The sequence below is a fragment of the Phalaenopsis equestris genome, unplaced genomic scaffold (assembly GCF_001263595.1).
Source record: "Phalaenopsis equestris unplaced genomic scaffold, ASM126359v1 Scaffold000223, whole genome shotgun sequence".
In the NCBI taxonomy this organism is placed as follows: Eukaryota; Viridiplantae; Streptophyta; class Magnoliopsida; order Asparagales; family Orchidaceae; genus Phalaenopsis; species Phalaenopsis equestris.
Genome location: NW_018164665.1, coordinates 1500775 through 1523154, shown reverse-complemented (window position 1 = coordinate 1523154; position 22380 = coordinate 1500775). Strand labels below are relative to the sequence as shown.

Sequence of the window (22380 nt, the reverse complement as noted above, 5' to 3'; positions counted from 1 at the left end):
CTTTCCGACAGAGCCTGCCACAATCTTCCGGTTATCGTAAGCGGTGACGGTATGAACTTATCAACTGTTCCCACTTGCGGCGGGGATGACAGAAAGTAAATGAGATTTAATAGTGTGCCAGAGACGATGTCACCCCCTTGAAATTCGTGGCACAAAATCCCTTCCTTCCTCCGGAAGCTACTTCTAATAATTGTAATTCTTGCATGTTAAGAATAAAGGTTGAAATATTATTATTTATATTAATATATTTTAAATGTGTCAGCACAAATCTTGAGAATATTTTACGTGTAGTAAAGAAAGACAGGATCGTCGGAGCCTCCTCGACCGGCTCTCATAAAATAGGAGAAAATCACCTTACTTGCAGATGAACCCTACGGATATATTTGACATCTTTCTTTGCTTCAGTTGAATGAGTGAAATGAATCGTTCGGACCTGAAAATAGTTGGTCGGAGCTATCCACTCAATCTGCAAAGGGATGAGTTCTCAAAAAAAAAAAAAAAAAAAAAAAAAAAAACGGACCCCCAGCAAACAGTTGCCAGACCAAAAATGAAGTCAGGTGGGAGGCTAATACAGGTGCCCAACTCTGTTCGACAAGACCGCTTAAGAGTCTCGACCCTGTCTGGCAGGGAGCCTACCCGTCACTGTCTAGCCGGGAACTTTTAAGATCCTGACCCTATATGGCCTATTATTCATGTATTGTCTCAAATACATCTGACGTATCTCCGTACACTGAAGGTACATTATGTAATTGTATATTATCTCAGCTCTATAAATTAGGGTCCATTTCATGAATAAATGTTAAAATAGTTTACTCTAGTCAAATTTGGATAAAACAATTAAAATATTCATTTTAATATTATATATATATATATATATTCCATCCAATACTAACTGAGCACGAATGAAAATTTTTTTGTAATTGTAGCTTAGGAGGAAGAACTACCTACCGAGGGCTTTAACAAGACGCTAGATGAGTAGTTTTTGTTTTGTCATTTTTTCATGTTCCTCCTCTGACTCATTGCTTTATCTGGCTGGAATGGCAGGGGAGCCGCATAGGGGGATGTCAGTTTGATCATTCGCTTCAACATAAGAGATTCCTTTTTATGGCTAGGGCAGACAAACGGGCTTGACATAGTTCACTTCCGGGATTACCTATGTTTTTTTGGAAGCAAAAGTGCGCTAAGTTTGCTTATCTATCAACTGTCAGGTTTGTGTTCATCTTAATCGGATAGCGAATAAATTGAACATGAACTACTCAACGAATCAAATATGTGTTGTTAGCAAACGAGCCATTATGGTAGCCCTAACTTATACCCCTTCATGTATTATGAGTTTGTACGTCTGACACTTAAATTTATTTTGTTATACTTATATAAATCATTTTTCATACAAAAATAAGTATGTAAAAATTAAAATTTTATATTATATTTTAAAATTTAAATGTTTAAAATATTACATTTCAAATTTTATATTATATTTTAAAATTTATAAAATTTAAATGTTATTAATTTGTAATTTATACATCCACCCCAAAAATAAAAAAGAAAGGAAATAAAACAAACTTCAGCCCACAGATTCACCAATACCGCATCCTTATATTAAACCCATCGGTCCCCTCCCTCAGGCCGAAGCCTCGCCTCCCCTGTTCTACCCTTCCAACACCAATGTCCTCCTCCCCCTCCTCCCCCGTCAACGGCGACCACCGCCACCACTCCGGCGACTTCGCCTCCTTCTTCGAAACCTGGCTCTCCGAACAAAACCGCGACCTCAACTCCCTCCTCACCGCCTCCACTCCTCCCCCCCACACCCCCGACGAAGCCGCCGCCCAAAACCACCATCTCCGCCCCCTCGTCTCTGCCGTCCTCCGCCGCTACGAAGACTACTACCAAGCCAAACAAGCCTCCGCTCGCCGCAACGTCCTCCCCATGTTCACCCCCTCATGGACCAGTTCCACCGAAAACCTCCTGCTCTGGTGCGGCGGCTGGCGTCCCTCCATGGTCTTCCACCTCCTCTACTCCAAGTGCGGAATCCAAGTGGAATCCCACCTCGAAGACCTCATCGGCGGCGCGATAACATGGAACCTAGCCGACGTTGATGCAGAGCAGCTCCACCGTATTGATAAACTGCACCAGGGGACGTTGAAGCGGGAGAAGGAGATAACAGAGGAGGAGGCTTCGGCGCAGGAGAAGGCGGCGGATGAGGAAATGGTGGAGCTTTGTCATGTTATGACGGTGATGGGAGGTGGGGTGGAGCAGATGGAGGAGGAGATGGAGGGGAAGAAGGAGGCCATGGAGGAGGTGTTGAAAAAAGCGGATTTTTTGAGGATTGAGACGTTGAAGGGATTGGTGGAGATACTGCGGCCGATACAGGCGGTGCATTTTCTTATTGCGGCGGCGGAGCTGCATCTCAGAGTTCATGAGTTTGGAAGGAAGAAGGATAGGGATAAGAGAGGCGACGCGCCGCCGGCGAGCGCGGATGCTTGAGCGGCGGCGGAGGTATGATAATTACATATGTACCCAGATGAAGTATTGATATTTACAAATTTACTACCCAGGTGAAAAGACGTACCCAGAGCTTCGTACGTCGGGATGTTATTCAGAGGGCACAGGGAGTTATATCTGGGTTATACCTCTTGTAATCTTACTATAACTCACATTTAACCTACAAATAAATTTCGTGTTTCTATAAATCTGGAGGTACAAGTTACAGGGAGATTATGGGGTGATAACACAGATGTAACACTTATATTCTCTGAATAAACGCAAAAGTTTTCCGAAATAGGAGGGTTAGATTTGTAAATAGCAAGTTTTGGGGGGATGTATGTAACTGCCACTTGTTTTTTTATTGACTGATAATTATTATTAGTGGGGGAGGGTGAAAATTTTGTCTCTTCGTTTGTTCGCGTTGGAATTGGAAATTATCCTAATATTTAAATTTTATTTAAATATTTAAATTATACAAAAAAATATATTTATATATTTTTTATATGGTTTGATTATTCAAATTTATTTAAAATTTGGGGCATTTTCATATATATCATTCAATTTTTAAGTTTTTATATATCTTCAAATATAAAGTCTATTTTAATAAGTATTTAATGATATATATATATATATATATATATATATATATATATATGTGTTGACCACTTATGTGACGAATTTAATTTAATAATATTAAAATAAATAGAAACACAAGTAATTAATTTTATAAGTAATTTTTTTAAATAGATTTTAAAAGTTAAATATTTTTACTTTTTAACCTTAATCATTTGACCCAAATAAATATATAGATTAAATAATAAAAAAATAAAATATATATTTTTAAAAATTTTATTTAGTCATATTTAATGTACTCATGAGTAAAGCATCCTAAATTATAATATTATATATTGAATGAATGAAAATATTATTATTATTATTATAACATTTAAATCACTTTATATATATATGGAGTAATAAAATAATGGCTATGGATAAGAAGTGGTTGTTGAAAAAGGACACATTAAACATAGTAAATATACATTGATGAATATAATTTAGAAAATATCTAATGGGGGGCAAATTTCTTAAATGTTCTAATTAACATGTGGTTATATAGTTAATATGATTCTAATAAAATAAATAAAAAATCATTAATACAAAAAAAAAATTATGATTCTAACCATAATGCTATTTTATTTTCTAATTTAATTCTATAGATAAGTGGAATATTTTATATAATAATTGAATTTTCCTAATAAAATAAATGCTAGTTGTAATTCTATTTGAATTAGCTCACCCACTCCTATTGGATGGATTAAAGTAAAACAAGTGCCATTCATTGGGTATTAAAAGACTAACTTATTGATTGAGAAATGAGATAGTAGCTCACCTTAGCTCCTATTTTGAAATGTATGATTCCAACTAAGAGATCATGGTTTGAGATCCTATTTATACATTTGTTAGATAGGTGCACTAGAATGAAGGGTATTTTACATGCATGCACACAATTTTTTTTATATTTACATATGCAAACACCTAAATTTTGATTTTTTACATTTTACGAATTTTGATGTCATGAACGTAAGTGTAAAAGGTATATTTCACTTTTAAAAAGTAAGTATTCATAATATTTTTTATACGACGATAAAGATTTGAGGGTTATGCATATAAATACGGAAGTTTAGATGTTTGATGATAAAATTTTGAGTAAAGTATTAATATAATGCTTGACTATTTACATTGGGTAGTTTTATTTCGAGATTTTATAGAAATGTTAAAATAGTACCCAAACTGTTTCAATTAGGCTGAAAATTATTTTCATAGAGTGTTATGAGAGCTCAAGTTTAAAAGAGTTGAGCACTATTTTAACATTTCTATAAACCCCGGGACTAAAACAACCTCATGTAAAATAGTCAGAGACTATTTTGGCATTTTACTCATAAAAAATTAATTAAAATAATGATTTTTTATTAGTGAATATAATATTTTAAATATTAAGTGTCAATAGTGTTATTTAAGATGTACATGGTGCAGTTATTTGTAGCATCATGGTTGAAAGTGTAGTCTTCCACTATGAGATCGCGGGTTCGAATTTCACATATTAACCTGAGCTAACCCTAAAAAAAGATGTACATGATGTACATGAATAATAAAGATAAGAAACAAAAAGGGATTCTAATGATCCATTAATCAATGTTAATTATGAGATTATTTTAATGACAATACATATGTAATTGAGATGATTAATATGCAAATATATTATGTAATTTTAGGATTGAAAGTTCCTATAATTTTTAATAAAACCTAATGGCCAACATATTAAATGTATTTTAATGTTATTATCCAATGATACATTCATACATAAACTCGCCACCCAGCCTGAAAAGGTTATTATGGCTATCTCTAAGTTGAGCGGTGAGGGACTCTCTAACAGCTGACAATTTCAAACATAGACGCGTCACTTACCCAATATTGGCAAGCATCTCCCCTCTCCCCCTCTAAAAAACCGCAAGTTCTCGCTCAGTACAACAACTTTTCTCTCCACCTGGTCGACTCTCTCAATAACCTTAGTAACTTTTCTGTCACAATCTTCTCGAGGATACTCAATAAAATAAAGAAAATGCTCCTCCATCTTAGCAAGGCGGCGAAGTATGAAGTCAGAGGACACACTGCGTCCCCTTGATCACCTCCTCCTCCCTCGCTGCACTGGAAGAAAACTGATGGCCCACACCTTGGCCTCCAACACCCTAACCTCAGGACCCTGATCTTCAGCACATTGATCCCCGACATCCCGCTCAACACCTTGCTCCAGTGCGCTTAGTTACACCATAACCCCCTCTCTCCGCGTCAACTTGTTCCGTGTTCACTCCCTCGATCACAACCTGATCCACAACTGTCGTATCATCCTCAGGACCAACATCAGTATCTATCGATAAAAAATCAACAGTCAGAACTTTAGTTGTTGCACTAGGAAAAAAAAGACGCAAAAGACAATTCAAGCTACATACCAAGAATCCGCCCCCAGTTAGAAGAGGTGTAAGAAAAAATCACCTCACTGCCTTTCCTTTGTCCTCCCCCTTCAAATGAAAGACTGCTCTTAGTCAATCGAAACCAAGTCTCAGCCTCAGCAGCTGTCTTTTTAGAACCCTTATGGGGAATCGCAGCCCCCCCTCCCTTGCAGCCACCTTGACGGACAATCTCTTTCACAGTGGAACACTCACCCCTGGCAAGTGTCCCATAAGAGAATCGCCAGAACGACCTCTAGCTTGCTCTGCAGCCCTCTCCTGGGGGGAGCACGCAAGAAAATAAGAAGAACTAGGTTGGCTCTTCTGATTGACGACTCCTGTCTTGGGCACAACTCTCTTCCTACTCATCCCTTCATTGGATATCTCACCCGCTGTCTTACGCTTCACGTCCAACTTACGAGCCTACGCCCACATATCACTCATGGTTTTAAGGAGGACACTCTTATCAGAAAACAGCGTTCCTTCGCCAGACATCACAAAAACACGAAAAGAGAAGGACACAAGACAAAGAAGCGAGAAGAAACAGAGACGGTTCGAACCTCCCTTACTCTAAATCCTATTTATAATAGCCAAGACAAGAAATCCAAGGAAGTCAATTATTGTGCAATAAGATCATTTAACTATTTCATACATGTTAAAAAGATTCTTTTATCATTGTGTATTGTACAGCTTCCGAGGAGTAAGAGAATCAGAAAACTGATATGCATATATAAAAATATATCAGCACAAATCTCAAGCTGATGAACGGCTCAAGAAGAAGATGTTATCGATCGAATAGTTCTTTCGATGATTGTTTTTTGTCTGAATATTGGCAATAGAAGTGTTTTGTTCGAATGATCGGCGGGAGGAGCCAGGATAAGCTCCCACAGGGCGGTACTTAGCTTTCACGACAATCGACAGGGAGCACTTTTTCGGACTAAGTAATGATCGAGTCAAGACTTACCAAACGATCGACAACTCTCATTGATCGAATCAGTCCTTGGTCTTGTTATATTTGAATAACTTTGTAATTATCAAAAAGTCCCCCTGAAAAGTTAATGATGAGGAGGATAATTTGTACTTTTGTAATGTCAGGGCCTATGTTTATAAATAAGGGTCCATGTCTTGAATAAATGACACACTCTTTTATCGTTCCCTGCTGTGCTCTCTCTCTCTACCTAATCACTTCCTAGTTGAACTTTCTATTTTAGTGGAGCACGTTTCCCGAGCACTTTTAGATTCAACAAAACCTTAGAAATTTTAAAACTTCAAGTTCTTGCAAAATTAATTTTTCAAAATTTCTGAGTAATTTTTCATTCCAAATCTCAAAAATTAAAGTTGTTCATTATTTGAAAGCTCTCATCAATAGTTCTAATCCTTTATCAAAAGCTTGTGAGCTGCATTATATTTTTGAAAGACTTACATGCTTCTATACCCCCCAATTCTTATGTATTTACACATCTAATACCTAAAGTTCAATTTTTACACAAATGCTATCTTCCCTCTACATGAAAAGATGTGCTTCATTTTTTAACATCTAAAATAATGATATTTTTTTATGTGACATTAAAGATGTAGGCGGTATAAATGTAAAAAAAATAAAGTTTAGGTATAAAATATTTAATACATAGGAATTAGTTGGTATGCAAGTAAATGGCCATCCAAAATGCATGATCATCAATTCTTTATGTATGTTTAAGCATATGTTGCATGATTTCTTATTTCCTACTCTTAAAAAATATAAATTAATAATCATATCATAACTACTCCATATTAATGTTTAAGTCATATTAGATGCCTTGCATATTAGTTGGGTCATAACTTATATTAGCCACTAATTAGAACAATAAAATATACAAAAAATTAGATTTTTTCATGTGATATTAACATACAATAGATATATAATATCAAACACTTTATAGATATTTTAAGTAGCTCAGTATTATATATAATGTTCATATGATATCTTAAATATATTTATATATATATGTATTATAAATCATCATTTGCTTATTAATTGTGTAAGATATATAATCCTAGTGATGAATTTGACATAAATAAAATTAGGATTCGATGAAGTATTGACAAACCATATCCAATCTTGTAACTTTTATAGAAATCATATCCAATCTTGAAACTCAATGATAAGGGTCTGTTTGGGGTAGCTGAAGCTTATTAAAAAGTAGCTGTGAAGCTGCTGAAAAATAATCTAATGTTCAAAAAAATTGCGACGGCAATTACAAATTTTTTTTTTAAAAAATCAAATCATACCTAGAAAGCTCCCATCACATCTAACCAACAGTTGTGGGAAAACGTAAATTTCAAAGGTAGCTTTTTGAAAAGCCCGACAAAACACAATTTACCTAAACATACAAAAGTGCGGTGTGGTGCTGCACCGCACACCGCACCGCTGCCATAAACATACCCTGAGAACTATAACTTTTTCAAATATCATGTAACAATAATATGTAATAATAATTATAAATGAGGTCTTATGAGTAAAGTTTTTTTTAGTGGCAACTTTAGGTCAAATCTCTTCAATATAGGTAGATGTACATGCATGCCAGTCAATTTTTATGTAATAACTTTAATTTTTACATATCTGTCATGAATTTATGCATGACAGATATTGTATATATCTTTTCAATATATGCATGAAAAGATTTTTACATATCTCTTCATGACAGTCAATTTTTACATATCTGTCATGAATTTTTACATATCTCTTCATGACAGTCAATTAAATATACACTTAATTAATTGCATGACAGTCAATTTTTACATATCTGTCATGAATTTATGTAAGATACATATCTCTTCAATATATGCATGAAAAGATGTATTTTACTTAAAAATTAAAATACTGATATTGTTATGTGATATGAATTAATTAAGTGTTGTAAATATAAAAAAAAATTAAAATTTTGGTGTTAGATATATAAATACTAAAGAATTGATTGATATGAAGATAAAAGCCCATATTACACAATATGAATATTTAGACTACTTCAATGCTAGTAGAGAATATTATCTATGGAGTTTGTATGTATTCGGAGTCCATATACAATATTATAATACCCTATTGTATAATATGTGTATAATCATGCCCAATATTATTATATAATTACATACAGATCATTTAAAATATTAAGATTTATAAATTAATCATCCACGCTATTTTTTTAAACTATCGAGCCGATGTACTTAGCATGCCCAGCATATTGAGAATTTGATAAAAATGTAAATATAAGTTGGGCTTCTACAATGAATTATGATATCCGAGTGGGAATTTGAAAATTGGATGAAAGAGAGGTATTGATTTGTAAATACCAAATTTCTAGTGGTCTTGGAAAAATTATTACATATGTAGAGATGCGTTTGGAGTCCAATGAATCACCTCAACGTAGAGCTGATAGAAAAAATAAAAAACTCGTTTTCTTGTGATCCGACCCAGTAACACAGTGGAATATCTCTTCCGTATTATTCAGGTGTTATTGTGGTAGTATTGATGTGTTATTGTATTATTATAACACCGGGAATATTCACAGAACAAAATAATACATAAATAATACCACAATAACACCTGAATAATGTGCAATAACACGGGGAAAATATTCTCATGTGCTAAAACAAATTTTTTTATTTTTCTTTCACCTCCACGTGGCTTGATTTCATTGGATGTTGAACGTATCTCTATGTCCGGAGTTCAGATGTAATATTTATTCATGTAATTGGAAAAATTATTTCATACGAAATGCATGCGGTGTCGGATCTCCATCGTTGATCATAGAATTTCTTAAACAAATTTAAAATGAGGTCTAACAAAATATATCTTCACTGTGATGAACGGTGGATATCGAATACCGCATAGTATCGTGTCGAATAATTTTTTATGTAATTGGCCCTGTAGTTTTTCCATTAGCAGACCCGGTTTTAAATATTAACTTATAGCTGTTTGCAACAGACGAACGTGTACCGTCGTCTTCTTCGTCGTCGTGTTTTTTGAGCTTTTGCTGCGAGCGATTTCTCCTCTTCTTCAACGCGAGCAGAGTCCAATGTCGACAGCGATAATAAGAGCTAGCGGAATGACGCGATCCCTAATACGACCTGGCTATCTGCGTGCTTCTTGACTCAATTGATTTGGAGGAGAACTTATGCTACTTCCCTCCCTAATCCTGCTTCTTTACCAGCGCAAAAACCCCAACCATTCCCGGTCCATCGAAGCTCTTATGCCCATTTATAACACCTAATCAATAAAGTTGATCAAGAACTGGAGAAATTGAAGGCGCGACGATCGAGAGTAAAATGGGGAGTTACAAGTACTGCTGCTGCTTCACGAGAAAGTTCCGGTGGGATGAGGCGGACCCGCCGGCCGATCTGAAGGCGGCATTCGATGCACTCGCCGACGAAAGGGGTCAGATTGGTCCGGAACAGCTCCGACGCTTCTTGAATGAGATGCAGGGAGACGATGATGTCGAGCAGGTTATAGAGAAGATTCTGCAGCAGCCGCATCGCCGACAATCAGGCAAGGTTTCACGGCAGATTTTTGTTCTTCAGGACTTGTATCATTATCTGTTCTCCGATGAACTCAACCCGCCGATCCAATCTCAGGTCCGACTTTCCGACTCCATCTAGGATTCAATAAATTCTGAAAATTCAGATTTTAGTAACTTATAGATGCGTTAAATTGATTTTGATAGAATTTTGCCTTATTTTTTCTAAATCTTGACTAAATCTCATAATAACCAAATAGTTGTTTTGGAATTTACAGCAAATTTCGGCTTATAGTATTTTGATCAATTTTTTTGCTCATATGAATTTCGATTTTTTTTTATTATTCTGAAATGACTGTGATAGATATTTTAAGTAATTTCTGTTATATAATACTCAACTTAAAATAAATTAACAATTTTTAAATAATCTTGTCCAAAATTTTAATCTACTCCAATTATTTTTTGGCATTTAAATTGGTTTCCTGATATATAAATTGGTGTAGTTAATTCTTGTTTAATATGGGATGGAAACGAACAGAGTCATTTTAGGAAGGTTATAACTAGGCTTGGTGTTTGCTTTTTCTCTATATGAATGCATGTAGGGTGGACTGAAAAAGAGCAAACCATGTTATGTCAAAAAATGCATTAAGGGAGAAAAAAAGGTCAATTTATATAGTTAGCACATAATTCTTATGTATTTACATATCTCACAAATAAATTTTCATATTGACATATATAGCATTTTGGTGCTTTAAGCCTATGCATGAGAAAGTGTAGTGCACTTTTAAAAATTGATAATATTGTTATTTTTTATGTGATATTATAAAATTGAGGGCTATTTGTGTAAATATGAAAGTTTGGGTGTGAGATATGTAAACACATAATAATACCACACCATTCTTATGTATTTATGTTTCTTACCCCTAAAGTTTGATATTTATACTTATAACACTTAGGTGTCATAAATCTATGCATGAAAACGTGTATTTCACTTTTAAAAAAATTATTAAGGTCTGTGTTTTTGTTGTGATGTTAATGTTTTGAGTTTTACAAATATAAATACAAAATTTTAGGCTTTAGATATGTAAATACATAAGAATTGTATGGTTTGACTGTAAATGCACCAACTCCACAGAAAAAAAAAATTGAGAGAATTTGACCTCGACTTTCTCGCAAAGGTGTTAAAAACAGAAATTAAATTGATTGTTCAACGATATGCTCTGATTTCCCAAAATTAATACTCATTTTGTCATTTAGCGATCATTATTGCGATGTGGTTGTAATTTCATACTTGATTGTTTGGACATCAAGCATCCCCCAAGTGGCCAAGCGGGTCGGATGCGTCCACGAGAAGAAGCGGAGTAGGCGACAGAAAATGGAAAGGAACAGGGTGCTGCGACATAAAATGGAAGGGAGCAAAGGGGATCCACGAGGGCCTTAATCATATATCCATGTAAGAGAAATTAAAGGAGTTTGGTGGGAAGGATTGGAAGGAAAGTTTTTGAATTATTGAGAGAGAATTCTATTAAAGGAAGTAACTTAGGGCTTGTTTTTTTTATGCATGTTTGTTGTTGGTTGTTGTGTTCTTTTGTTCGGTGGTGATCCTAGCAATGGGAGAGTCGATCTACCTCTCAAAACGTACATCACCTTTGTTTCTTGCTATTTTCATTTGTTTTTGTAAGAGCAACCCTTATTTGTATTTCTCAACATATCTATTGCGATTTTATCGTGGTTTGTCGAGGCATATCAAATTGGTATCAGAGCATAGATCTTGGTGGAATGACAACAAAGAAAGTTAATGTGCTAGAATGAGAGGTGGAGCAAATTCTATCCAGAATGGAACAAAGGTTTGCTACCACATAGGACATATTTTCTTCTATTGAAAGTCAAATGAATGATGGATTTGAAGGCATGGGGGAAATGCAGGAGATGACGAAAAAGCTCATGGAGATGCAATTCAAGGCCATGTCGATCGCTCCAGTGGCAAACCCTAATCAAGGGTTGATTAGGGACCTTTGGTCAGGTCAAAGGGAAAGGAGATCGAGCGAGAAGACAATGAAGAAGACATCATCTACCTACAAGAGCATCCTCCTGGGACCCCGAGAGGAGGGGGATGGGCTGAAAATTGGAAAATGGAAGGTGGAAGGGGACGGAAGAGTATTATGGAGGAAGACGGGAATCGGGAGTGGGATATGCCTATGACTGCAGGAGGGACTTTCACCCTAGATACATGGGGGAAATTCCGAAGGGAGAGGAAAGTTGGGGTGTAGAAGCAAGGATCAAAAAACTGAAGATGCCAATCTTTGAAAGGGAGGGTGCACATGGATGAGTGTATCAAGTGGAACGATACTTTGCGATTAACGGGCTGACTGGTGAAGAGAAGCTCATGACAGCGGGATTATGCTTGGAGTGGAAGACTTTAGCACAGTTCCAGCGGATGGAGGCAATGTATCTGATACACTCTTGGGAGGAGTCTTAGGATTGCTTATTGGAACGTCTTCGAGTCATTCAGGAAGAAGACTTACACGAGTAATTCTATGCTCTGATTCAGGAGATGACGGTTATGGAGTCCTAAGAGAAGTTCGAGCTTTTGTCAGGGACGTTGGGGATTTCTGCAGCAGGCTTGGAAGGAAATTTCTTGAAAGGCTTGAAGCCCGACATACAAGCGGTCATCCGCTCCTTGAGACCACGTGGATTGTGAGAAATGATGGAGTTTGCCCAGATTATGGAGGATAGGAAACATGTGAAGAAAACTGGCAAAAGCGCCAACACCTTGGGTATTCTACAAGAGTACCGTGCCAACTACGATATTGAGTACCCATATTGTGTTATTTCTGAAAGAGACACCTGAAGGAGAAGAGTATCGGACCCCGACCCGGGAGTAAATTCAAGCGCCTCACAGATGCAGAAGTGCAAGAAAAACTAGCCAAAAGATTGTGTTACCTCTATGACGAGAAATACACTTCAGGACATTGTGACAAGGAGCGCGCCCTTCGGGTTCTTTTAGTACAGGAGAATACAGAGAGTGAGGAATCAAAATAGGAAACAACAGAGGAGGACAATCCACATTTGGATGTGGCGGGGATGTTCCTTGATGCGGTGGTGGGATTTACCCCGAATCACACCATGAAGGTGAGGGGATGAATCAGGGAAAAATCAATTGTGGTGTTGGTCGATAGTAGGGCCACACATTACTTTATCACAAATCAAGTAGTGGAGAAGTTAGGGCTGAAACTGGTGACTAGATGGAGCTTTGACATCATGATGGGGATATGGAAGGTGGAGAAAAGTCAATGAATTTGCAAATGGTTGGTTCTGACACTACATGACATGTAGTTGGTGGAAGATTATTTCCTTTAGATTTGAGTAGCACAGATGTGATTATGTGGATGAAGTGGTTGCAAACATTGGGAGGGATGAAGGTGGATTGGAAGTCCTTGACGATGGAGTTTCAAATGGAGGGTAGGAATGTGGTGTTGAGAGGAGATGATGGCTTCTGCAAAACCATGGTGGAGTTGTGGAGCATTGAGGAGGTTCGAGATTCAGAGTTGGTAGAGTTTCTGGAGAGGGTTCAACAGCTGCAATGACAGTTTATTGATGTTTTCCAGCAGCCAAGCGGATTACCACCTCGGAGGGAGCACAAGCACACTATTACATTGATGAAGGGGTTCTCCCATCAGCGTCAGACCATACAGGTCCCACCGGATTCAGAATGATGAGATAGAGAAACTGATCCGGGAGATGCTCAGGGCTAGGATTATCAGACCTACTGTGAGCTCTTTTTCCAGTCTCGTCCTGTTGTTGAAGAGGAAAAATGGTAGTTGGAGATTCTGCTTGGACTACCGGGCTTTGAATAAGAAAATGATATTGGACAAATTTTCTATTCCGGTGATTGAAGAGTTTCTAAATGAGTTTTGTAGAACAGTCATTTTCTCAAAAATTATTCGTAAGTAAGGGTACCATTAGATCAAGATGAAGCCAATGGATGTGCACAAGACAACATTCATGACACATTAAGGATAATATGAGTTTTTAGTGGTGTTATTTGGCCTCACCAACGCACCGACAACATTTCAATCCCTCATAAATAGAGTTTTTCAACCTTATCTCCGAAAATTTATCCTGGTTTTCTTTGATGATGTCCTGATCTACAGTCGTATAGAGACAAAGCATATGGGGCACCTGAAGATAGCCTTGGAGACGTTGAGGGAGCCTCAGTTGTACTTAGGATATGCGGTGACTAGGACAGGGGTAGTAGTGGGTTAGTCCAAGATCGAGGCTATGGTTGATTGGCCTTTACCAAGAAATTTGAAGGAGTTTAGAGGATTCTTGGGACTCACAGGCTGCTATTAAAAGTTCGTGAGAGGAAATGACGCAATGGCATGACCATTGATGGAGCAGTTGAAGAAAGACAATTTTAATTGGGGGGAAACAACCACACATGCATTTGTGGTGGAGACGAATGCATCAGGATACAGATTGACAACAGTGCTCATGTAGGATCAACGATCGATTGCCTATTTTAGCCAGGTTTTTACAACCAGAGCGAGACTAAAGTCAGTTTATGAATGGGAATTGATGACAATTGTCTCGACCATTCATAAGTGGTGGCTCTACCTGTTGGGACGACATTTCTTGGTCAGGACAGATCAAAGGAGTTTAAATTATTTTTTGGAGCTGCGAATGGTAACTGAGGAGCATCAGAGATGACTATCCAAGATATTGGAGTATAATTTCGAGATTCAGTATAGGCCAGGATTTGAGAACAAAGATATTGGGGTATAATTACAACTGACGCACTGTAGAAAAAGATGGAGGAACCCCAATTGACAATCCTATTCGTACCCTTGGTCCTAGATTGGGAGGCCTTGAGACAAGAGAGCGAAAGATGAGGAGCTGAGGACAATAAGGACTGAATTATTATAGGATCTAAACAATCATCCGAGATATGCATTGAGGGGACTACAACTGCTCCACTTGGGGCGATTTGCGTTACCCAAGTTGTCAGGTTATATTTCTAGATTTTTATGAGAGTTTCATGGTAGTGTCATCGGGGGTCATTCGAGGGTGCACAAGACCTACAATCGTCTAGCGGCAGAGCTTGGGTGGGGATGCTCAAAGACGTGGAGGACATGGTGACAAAATGTGATGTGTCAGCGTCATAAGTAATTGACCACAACACTACGGGGTTTACTGCAACTATTAGTAATATCTGAGAAGGTTTAGAAAGAAATAACGATGGATTTTATCAAGGGATTGCCACGGTTAGAAGGGTTCGCGGTGATTATGGTGGTTTTGGATTGCTTAAGTATGCACATTTTATTCTCTTATGACATCCTTACATTGCTGCCTTAGTCAAGATGGTGTTTATCCGGGAAGTAGTTCGTCTGCAGGGGTGTCAGAATCGATTGTATCAGATAGGAACAAGGTGCTCCTCAGCCACTTCTAGAGGGAGCAATTTAGGTTGAAAGGGACAATCCTTAAGAGAAGCGCCGCATATCATCCCCAGCTTGGTGGGTAGATGGAGGTGGTCAATAGGAGTGTGGAGACATACCTGCCCTCGTTTGTATCTGATACACCTGACCTATGTGTTAAATAGATTGTTTGGGCTGAATATTGGTATAATACTTTCGTTCATCACCGCATCACAGACAACCCCTTTTAAAGTATTATATGAACGAGATCCACCTCACTTGATACATTATGGGCAAAGTACCACACCAGTATCCAACGTCGATCGGTACCTAGAGGAGACGGACAAGATCCCAACATAGCTCAAGGGGCATTTATTGAGAGCTCAATAAATCATGAAGAGGAAGACAAATAAACACAGGAGAGAGACGTAATTTGAACTAAGAGACATGTTCAACTTGAAACTGAGGTCCTACAGACAGAGGACATTAACCAGGAGGAGAAATGAGAAAATGCCATTGCGATACTTTGGGCCTTATGAGACGATGACACGCATCTGGGCAGCGGCTTACCGTTTGAAGTTACCACAATCGTCTGCACTACACACGCTCTTCTATGTATCATAGCTGAGACGTGAGATTGGATATCATAAACCCTCGTCTACGCTACCTCCAACACTGACGAAGGATTTGAAAGTGATTCTAAAGCCGCTAGAGATCGAATGAGTGCACCGAGGAGTTGGGGGGATCCAAGGAGGTATTGGTGAAGTGGAAAGAATTGTTAGACTATAAAGCAACATGGAGGTGATCCACAAGCAGTTTCTATCCTTCCACCTTGAGGTTAAGGTACGTCCTTGGGAAAGAAGTATTGTTATGCCGCCTAGTTGTGAACCGGTCAAACATCTCCCAACCTGCCAGGTGGGCACGTGCCCATGAGAAGAAGCGAATTGGGCGACAAAAAAAGGAAAGGAGCGGTGTGCTGTAACAAAAGAAGGAAGGGAGCAAAGGGGATCCACGAGGCCCTTAATCACATATTTAAGGAAGAGAAATTAAAGGAGTTTGGAGGTAAGACTTGGAAGGAAAATTTTGGAATTTCCGAGAGAAAATTCTATTAAAGGAAGTAACCCAGGGCTTTTTTCTTTTTATGCATGTTTTTTATTGGTTGCTATGTTCTTTTGTTTGGTGGTGTTCCTAGCAACGTCTAGGGTTGTGGGAGAGTCGATCTATCTCTTGAAAAGTAGATCACCATAGTATCTTGTTGTTTTCATTTGTTTTCGTAAGAGCAGCTCTTATTTGTGTTTTTTCCATCTATCTATTGCGATTTCGTCATGATTTTTCGTTGATTTTGGTGCCGAGGTGTATCATATCACTTAACATTTTTTGCTACTCATTATATGCAAATTTTAACAAGATTGAAATTAGCAATGTAATCAGTTATTGATGGAAATTTGTCTGTTCTTTGGATTGAAATATTTGAATTTACCATTTTCTTCTATAAAGTTTCAGCTTTAGGAGGTGTTTGGTAGGATACTTTTAACTGGATTTAAATATGTATTTAATGTAAATCTACCAAACGACATAAATACGTTAGATAAATCCGCCGTTAAGTTAAATCCAATTTTTGCTTGTTCGGTTTATTAAATTTGGATTCATTAAATCCACTTATTAATTGGATATAATGGATTTAGCTTGAGAAAAAAATATTTCAAATAGATTTAAATCAAATTTATCAAATGGATTTAACTGGATTTAATCTTAATTGAATAAAATATTATTTCGGATTTAATAATATTTAGATTTGATAAATCTGAATTTATAGGATTTACTAAACCCTATTTAACTTTAATCCTACTTGCAGCCAAACACCCCTTTAATCTGGAAAAACAGTGAACTGTAATTGTAACTGAAATTTTTATCAGTTTTAATGTTGGGGCATTTACATACATACCGCCCAATTCCTATACATTTACATACAAAACACCTAAACTTTGCTTTTTTACATTTTACCGCCCAAATCTTTCATATCACATAAAAATACACTTTTTTAAATTGAAAAAGAGGGCATTTACATACATACCATCCTATTCTTATGTAGTTACATATCAAACACCTAAACTTTTATTTTTAAATGTATACCAACCAAACCTTTCATATTGCCCTGAAAGTACCACTATTTTAAATTTAAAAAAAATGAAGTACCTCTCCATGCAGGTAAAGAGGCTAGTATGTAAAAATTATTTTTTTTGTGTTAGATATGTAAATTCATAAGAATTGATTGATATGCATGTAATTTTTTTTAAAAAAAGTTAAATACACCTCTTCATGCATAGGAAGGATGGTATTTATATGTAAAACTTGAAGTATGTGCTAAATATGTAAATACAGAGGGTATGCATGTGAATTTTTCTTCAATGTTTTCCTATTTCGATCTATATTATGAAATGAAGGTATTGCTGTGCTTTCTTAGATAGAGCTTACTCTTTCCCAGTGTGACACCTTACTATAACAGGTTCATCAAGATATGAGTGCTCCTCTATCCCACTATTTCATATATACTGGCCATAATTCATATTTGACTGGAAATCAACTGAGCAGTGATTGCAGTGATGTGCCGATCATCAAAGCTCTGCAGAGGGGTGTGAGAGTAATTGAACTCGACATGTGGCCAAATTCCACCAAAGATAATGTGGATATACTTCATGGAAGGTACTGATTTTATTCGAAGTAGATTTCATTTTCGTCACTATTTTTGCCAATATAAGTTTAATTGCTGAGCCTTGTTTATGGAGCTGTTAGGATTTTAAAGCTTCACTTTGAACAATCTGTTTCAGCTTTTCCATGGTGTGTTTCGTCAGTGGAAAACTGGAGGTCTTATTACGGTGGTTTTAGAAGTTTCTTGTGAACCAAGCATTCTTGTAGAGTATTTATCAAAACCTAGATAGAGGAGCATTGACAACATTAATAAAAAAGAGAGAAAGAAAATTGAAATTTAAAAATGGTTGATAAGGAAATTGGAGGTGATCTTGATTCCACAAAAAGTAGCACAAACCATCAATCTAAATTCTTATAAAACTCTTTAATATTATATAATATACGGAAATTTTAATATTAATTATATTTGTAATTTAATAATCATATTTATAATATTTGTAAAAGTTTTAAAAAGGGAAAGTTATAAACTTAATTACCTATAAATGATTTTTTATTTTGCCACCTTTCCTTTTTAATTTTGGTTCTGCCAGGCATAGTTGATGCAGGATATTCTTAAATGCTGGATTTTTAATCCATGTATGATTACTTAAATGAGAAAAATTGTAGTTTTTGTTTTATAGATTTTTTAGATGAGATGCAATTAGTTTAATACACTAAATTGAAGAATAACCATAGAAATCTTCTAAGAAAGTGAAATTATAAAGGTCATCATCATCATCGTTATTATTAGCCTTTTCTCAACTATTTGAGGTTGGTGTTATTAACCATAATTTTTCATCCGCTGCCATTAAATGTTGTATGTAGTGTTAAGATACTTGTTATAAACTTATTCAATAACTTTATCCATGTACTCTTACGCCTAGTATTTTTTATATCTAATCCTCTCACACTTATTTTATTAACTCCTTTCTCGGACTACAATGCTCAACCTAGATATCAATGATTTTTTGCACCCGTACATTCAGCTTTGTATAATATTATCCATCTAATTGTAATTTTATAAAATGTATCTTTAAACCGTTATAATAATCTTTAATCACCCAAATGTTTCAGGGAATTTTCCCTTTAAACCATCTATTTTAGAAATTATATTCTCATGTAATGCTCTATTTTTTTTTTAAAATAATTGATCTAAAATGATAAACATATCATGCCCATATATCACCTTATCTTTATAATAATATTGCATGACAATTATTACCTCCATTTCCATTACAATTACATCGTAAACCCTGCATCTGTTCTACTAACTATGAAGCCTCTACCGTCTAAATATGTTCATTATTCTAGTTTCTCATTAATTTCAATGGATATCTCACCAATTAGATTTATACCATTTGACAAATTAATGGTAAAGATGATGAATAGAAAGCAAATATTTTTTTTTTTTTTTTGTGAAAAGTTTGAATCTCCTGTTAGAAATAAAATCATAACAAATAAAAACCCTGGAAATCATAGAATATAAAACATCATGCAAATAAATAAAAGCTAAATATGTAGGAAATTTAAAAAGGCATCAACAACGCTAGTAAATCACTATTTAGGAAAGAAGAGAAAAGGGAGGAATGGAATGAACCAAACTTCAACCCTTTATTTTGAACAAAAATTTTGTTTTTATGACAATTCAAATTCTCGTTGCGCTTAGACCGATAAGACCAAGCTAACTGTCGTTAGACCGACAAGTGAGACCCTTTAATCACATAGTTCTTTTCTCCTTGTAACCAAAACTTTTGTTCCCTTCTTTGTTCAAATAAAACCATCTTGGACATCCTTTTTGTCAAAAATTTTAGAATGGACTAGAAGGAACCTCATTTTGATGGACTTGAAACCTTTGTTTGTCCGTCGACGAAGACCACCTTAACTGTAGTCCTAGGGCTCAATGATACTTGTATTTTGGTCACAATTGGCCAAGAAAAAATTATGGCAATGTTATACCCTTTGAGATAAAGGGGAACCCAACTAAGATTTAGGATCTTTATATTAAGAATTTCAGTAGCATCAATGATGGAAGAGTTAATCACTTATCAATGTCATTTATTTGGAAGTTTCAACACTTACCAAAACACACAAGTGCTTCTATATATTTTTAAGCGGAAGACGGTGAAGATGAAGAATTGGAAGATGATGCTAGTACCAGTGATTATGATTCTCCTCTTCCTCTTACAAAGCTTTAGCAGCTATGGTCTTAAAACCTTTAGCTCAAGTTGTAAGGGTTCAATCTATTCTTTTGAAGAAGTATGTTATTGAGTTTTCTGAAGCCAACTTAGAGATTCATTATCTCATAAATTTAATAAATTTGTTAAGCCTCTTTTTCCAAGAAATTTATATGATCAAGCATGAATCTTGATACATTTTGTGTAAGCGATCTTCCAAATTCAAATTTGGGATCATCTAAGCTTTAATTTTAACCTTGGAGATAAAGGGGAACCCAACTAAGATTTAGGATCTTTATATTAAGAATTTCAGTAGCACCAATGATGGAAGAGTCCATAATCACTTATCAATGGCATATATTTGGTAGTTTCAACACTTATCAAGAGGCACAAGTTCTATATATTTTTAAGTGGAAGACGGTGAAGTTGAAGAATTGAAAGCTGATGCTACTACTGGAGATGATCCTCCTCTTCCTCTTACAAAGCTTTAGCAACTATGGTCCTAAAACCTTTGGCTCAAGTTGTGAGGGTTCAATTTATTCTTTTGAAGAAGTATGTTATTGAGTTTTCTGGAGCCAACTTGGAGATTCATAATCTATTAAATTTAATAAATTTGTTAAGCCTCTTTTTTCAAGAAATTTATATGATCAAGCAAGAAGCTTGATATATTTTGTGTAAGCGATCTTCCAAATTCAAAGTTGGGATCATCTAAGTTTTAATTTTAACAAATTTATAGTTTGGTTGAACATCTCGATAATTCAATTCTGATGACATTGAAAGTGATCCAATCTGAGTTTAAATAACCTTAGATCAAATACTTGAAGTCTTTTCAAGGCTTTGATGCATTACTTGAAAGGTCAAAGAATCTCTAAATTTAGCACGCTTATAGTCGAGTTGCTCGATGAGAGGAATCCAATGAGTGCAAGAGCATTTAATTTTGAGGTCATTAAGATACTTAAATTATGAAAAATAATTTATTATCAAAGAAATCGATACAAATTGTCTGATGGAGTGTTTTATGAGGTTGGGCATATTTACCAAAATACCCCTATAAAAATTTTAAATAAACCCATATTTCTTACATAGGGCAGAGGGAAAGGGCAAGTGAGTTGACAACTATTCATGAAGCGCATAGACAATTCTAATTAAGGAGCATTGCAATGTCAGTCACATTTCGAATGCAAACACGACTCCGACATTTGTAGATACGACATCAAAATATCCGATTTAAGTAATATTTTAAAAAAGAGAACTTAAATCACGTATTCTAATTAATGAATTAAAAATTTCTAAATAAAAATTTTTTCTAAGACTAAAATTAAGAAAAATATATTTTTTCTATTAAATTCAAGAAAAAAATACTTAAAAACCATTAAAGTTTTATGTAGTTACGTATCTAACACCTAAATTTCAATTTTCACTTACTTACCACCTTATATATATATATGAAAGTGTGTCTACTTCACTTTTTAAAACTGAAAATAATGATAATATATGACATGTGATATGAGAGATTTAGGTGATATAAATGTAAAAATCAAAATTTGTGTTAGATATGTAAATAAATAAGAATTTGATGCCAAAGAAGCTAGTGATCTTTTTTATTTCTTTTAGTGAATAATTGATTAAGACAAGGAGCCTTCTCAAATATTTAGGTTGACATCATGCTCTAAACTTAGATCCCTAGATACGTCTATCAAATGGTGAAATCACTTTTTTTGTTGAAAGGAGTACATTAGGGGTGACATTGTGTTTAATATTGAGATCTTTTCATCCCTGTTGAATTGTTGCTCGACACCCGTACACCCATAAGCTCCATTGAATAATTCCTCCAATCAAAATGGGACAACCAAATAAAAAATATATAAAATGATAAAACTTAATAATCTATCTAATTATATCCCCTCTTCTTCTGGAGAAAATTTTATGTTCGGACACCGCACTTTCGGACAACCAACCGTCGGGCGTCACATCGCTATACACGTCGGCGATGGGTGACATGGCGCTCAGCGGTTGGTCGTCCAGACGTGCAGACGTGCAGACGTCCAGATGTAATATTTTTTCCATCTTTGGAGGTCAAGCACTCTCCATTTCTGGCCGAAAGCCTCATCCTTCTCTTTCC

At 35.8% G+C, this 22380-nt stretch overlaps 2 protein-coding genes across 3 annotated transcripts in view; both read left to right on the top strand.

Annotated features, from left to right (window-relative positions):
* Positions 1 to 1600: 1600 nt before the first annotated feature.
* Positions 1601 to 2873, top strand: LOC110023228 (protein DOG1-like 3). The gene has a single exon (XM_020722535.1). It carries the CDS (start codon positions 1666 to 1668, stop codon positions 2482 to 2484), a length of 819 nt encoding a protein of 272 aa, XP_020578194.1. The 5' UTR covers positions 1601 to 1665; the 3' UTR covers positions 2485 to 2873.
* Positions 2874 to 9465: 6592 nt separating this feature from the next.
* Positions 9466 to 22380, top strand: part of LOC110023257 (phosphoinositide phospholipase C 6-like) — a 21200-nt gene continuing 8285 nt past the window's right edge. For both annotated transcript variants that reach the window (XM_020722570.1, XM_020722571.1), the window contains exons 1-2: positions 9466 to 10100; positions 17903 to 18099. In XM_020722570.1, coding sequence (XP_020578229.1) covers positions 9795 to 10100; positions 17903 to 18099 — 503 coding nt within the window. In that variant the 5' untranslated portion in view covers positions 9466 to 9794. The remainder of the gene's footprint in view (positions 10101 to 17902; positions 18100 to 22380) is intronic.

Coding starts and splice junctions, on each gene's coding strand:
- LOC110023228 (XM_020722535.1), top strand. CDS start 1,666: ATGTCCTCCTCCCCCTCCTCCCCCGTCAACGGCGACCACCGCCACCAC.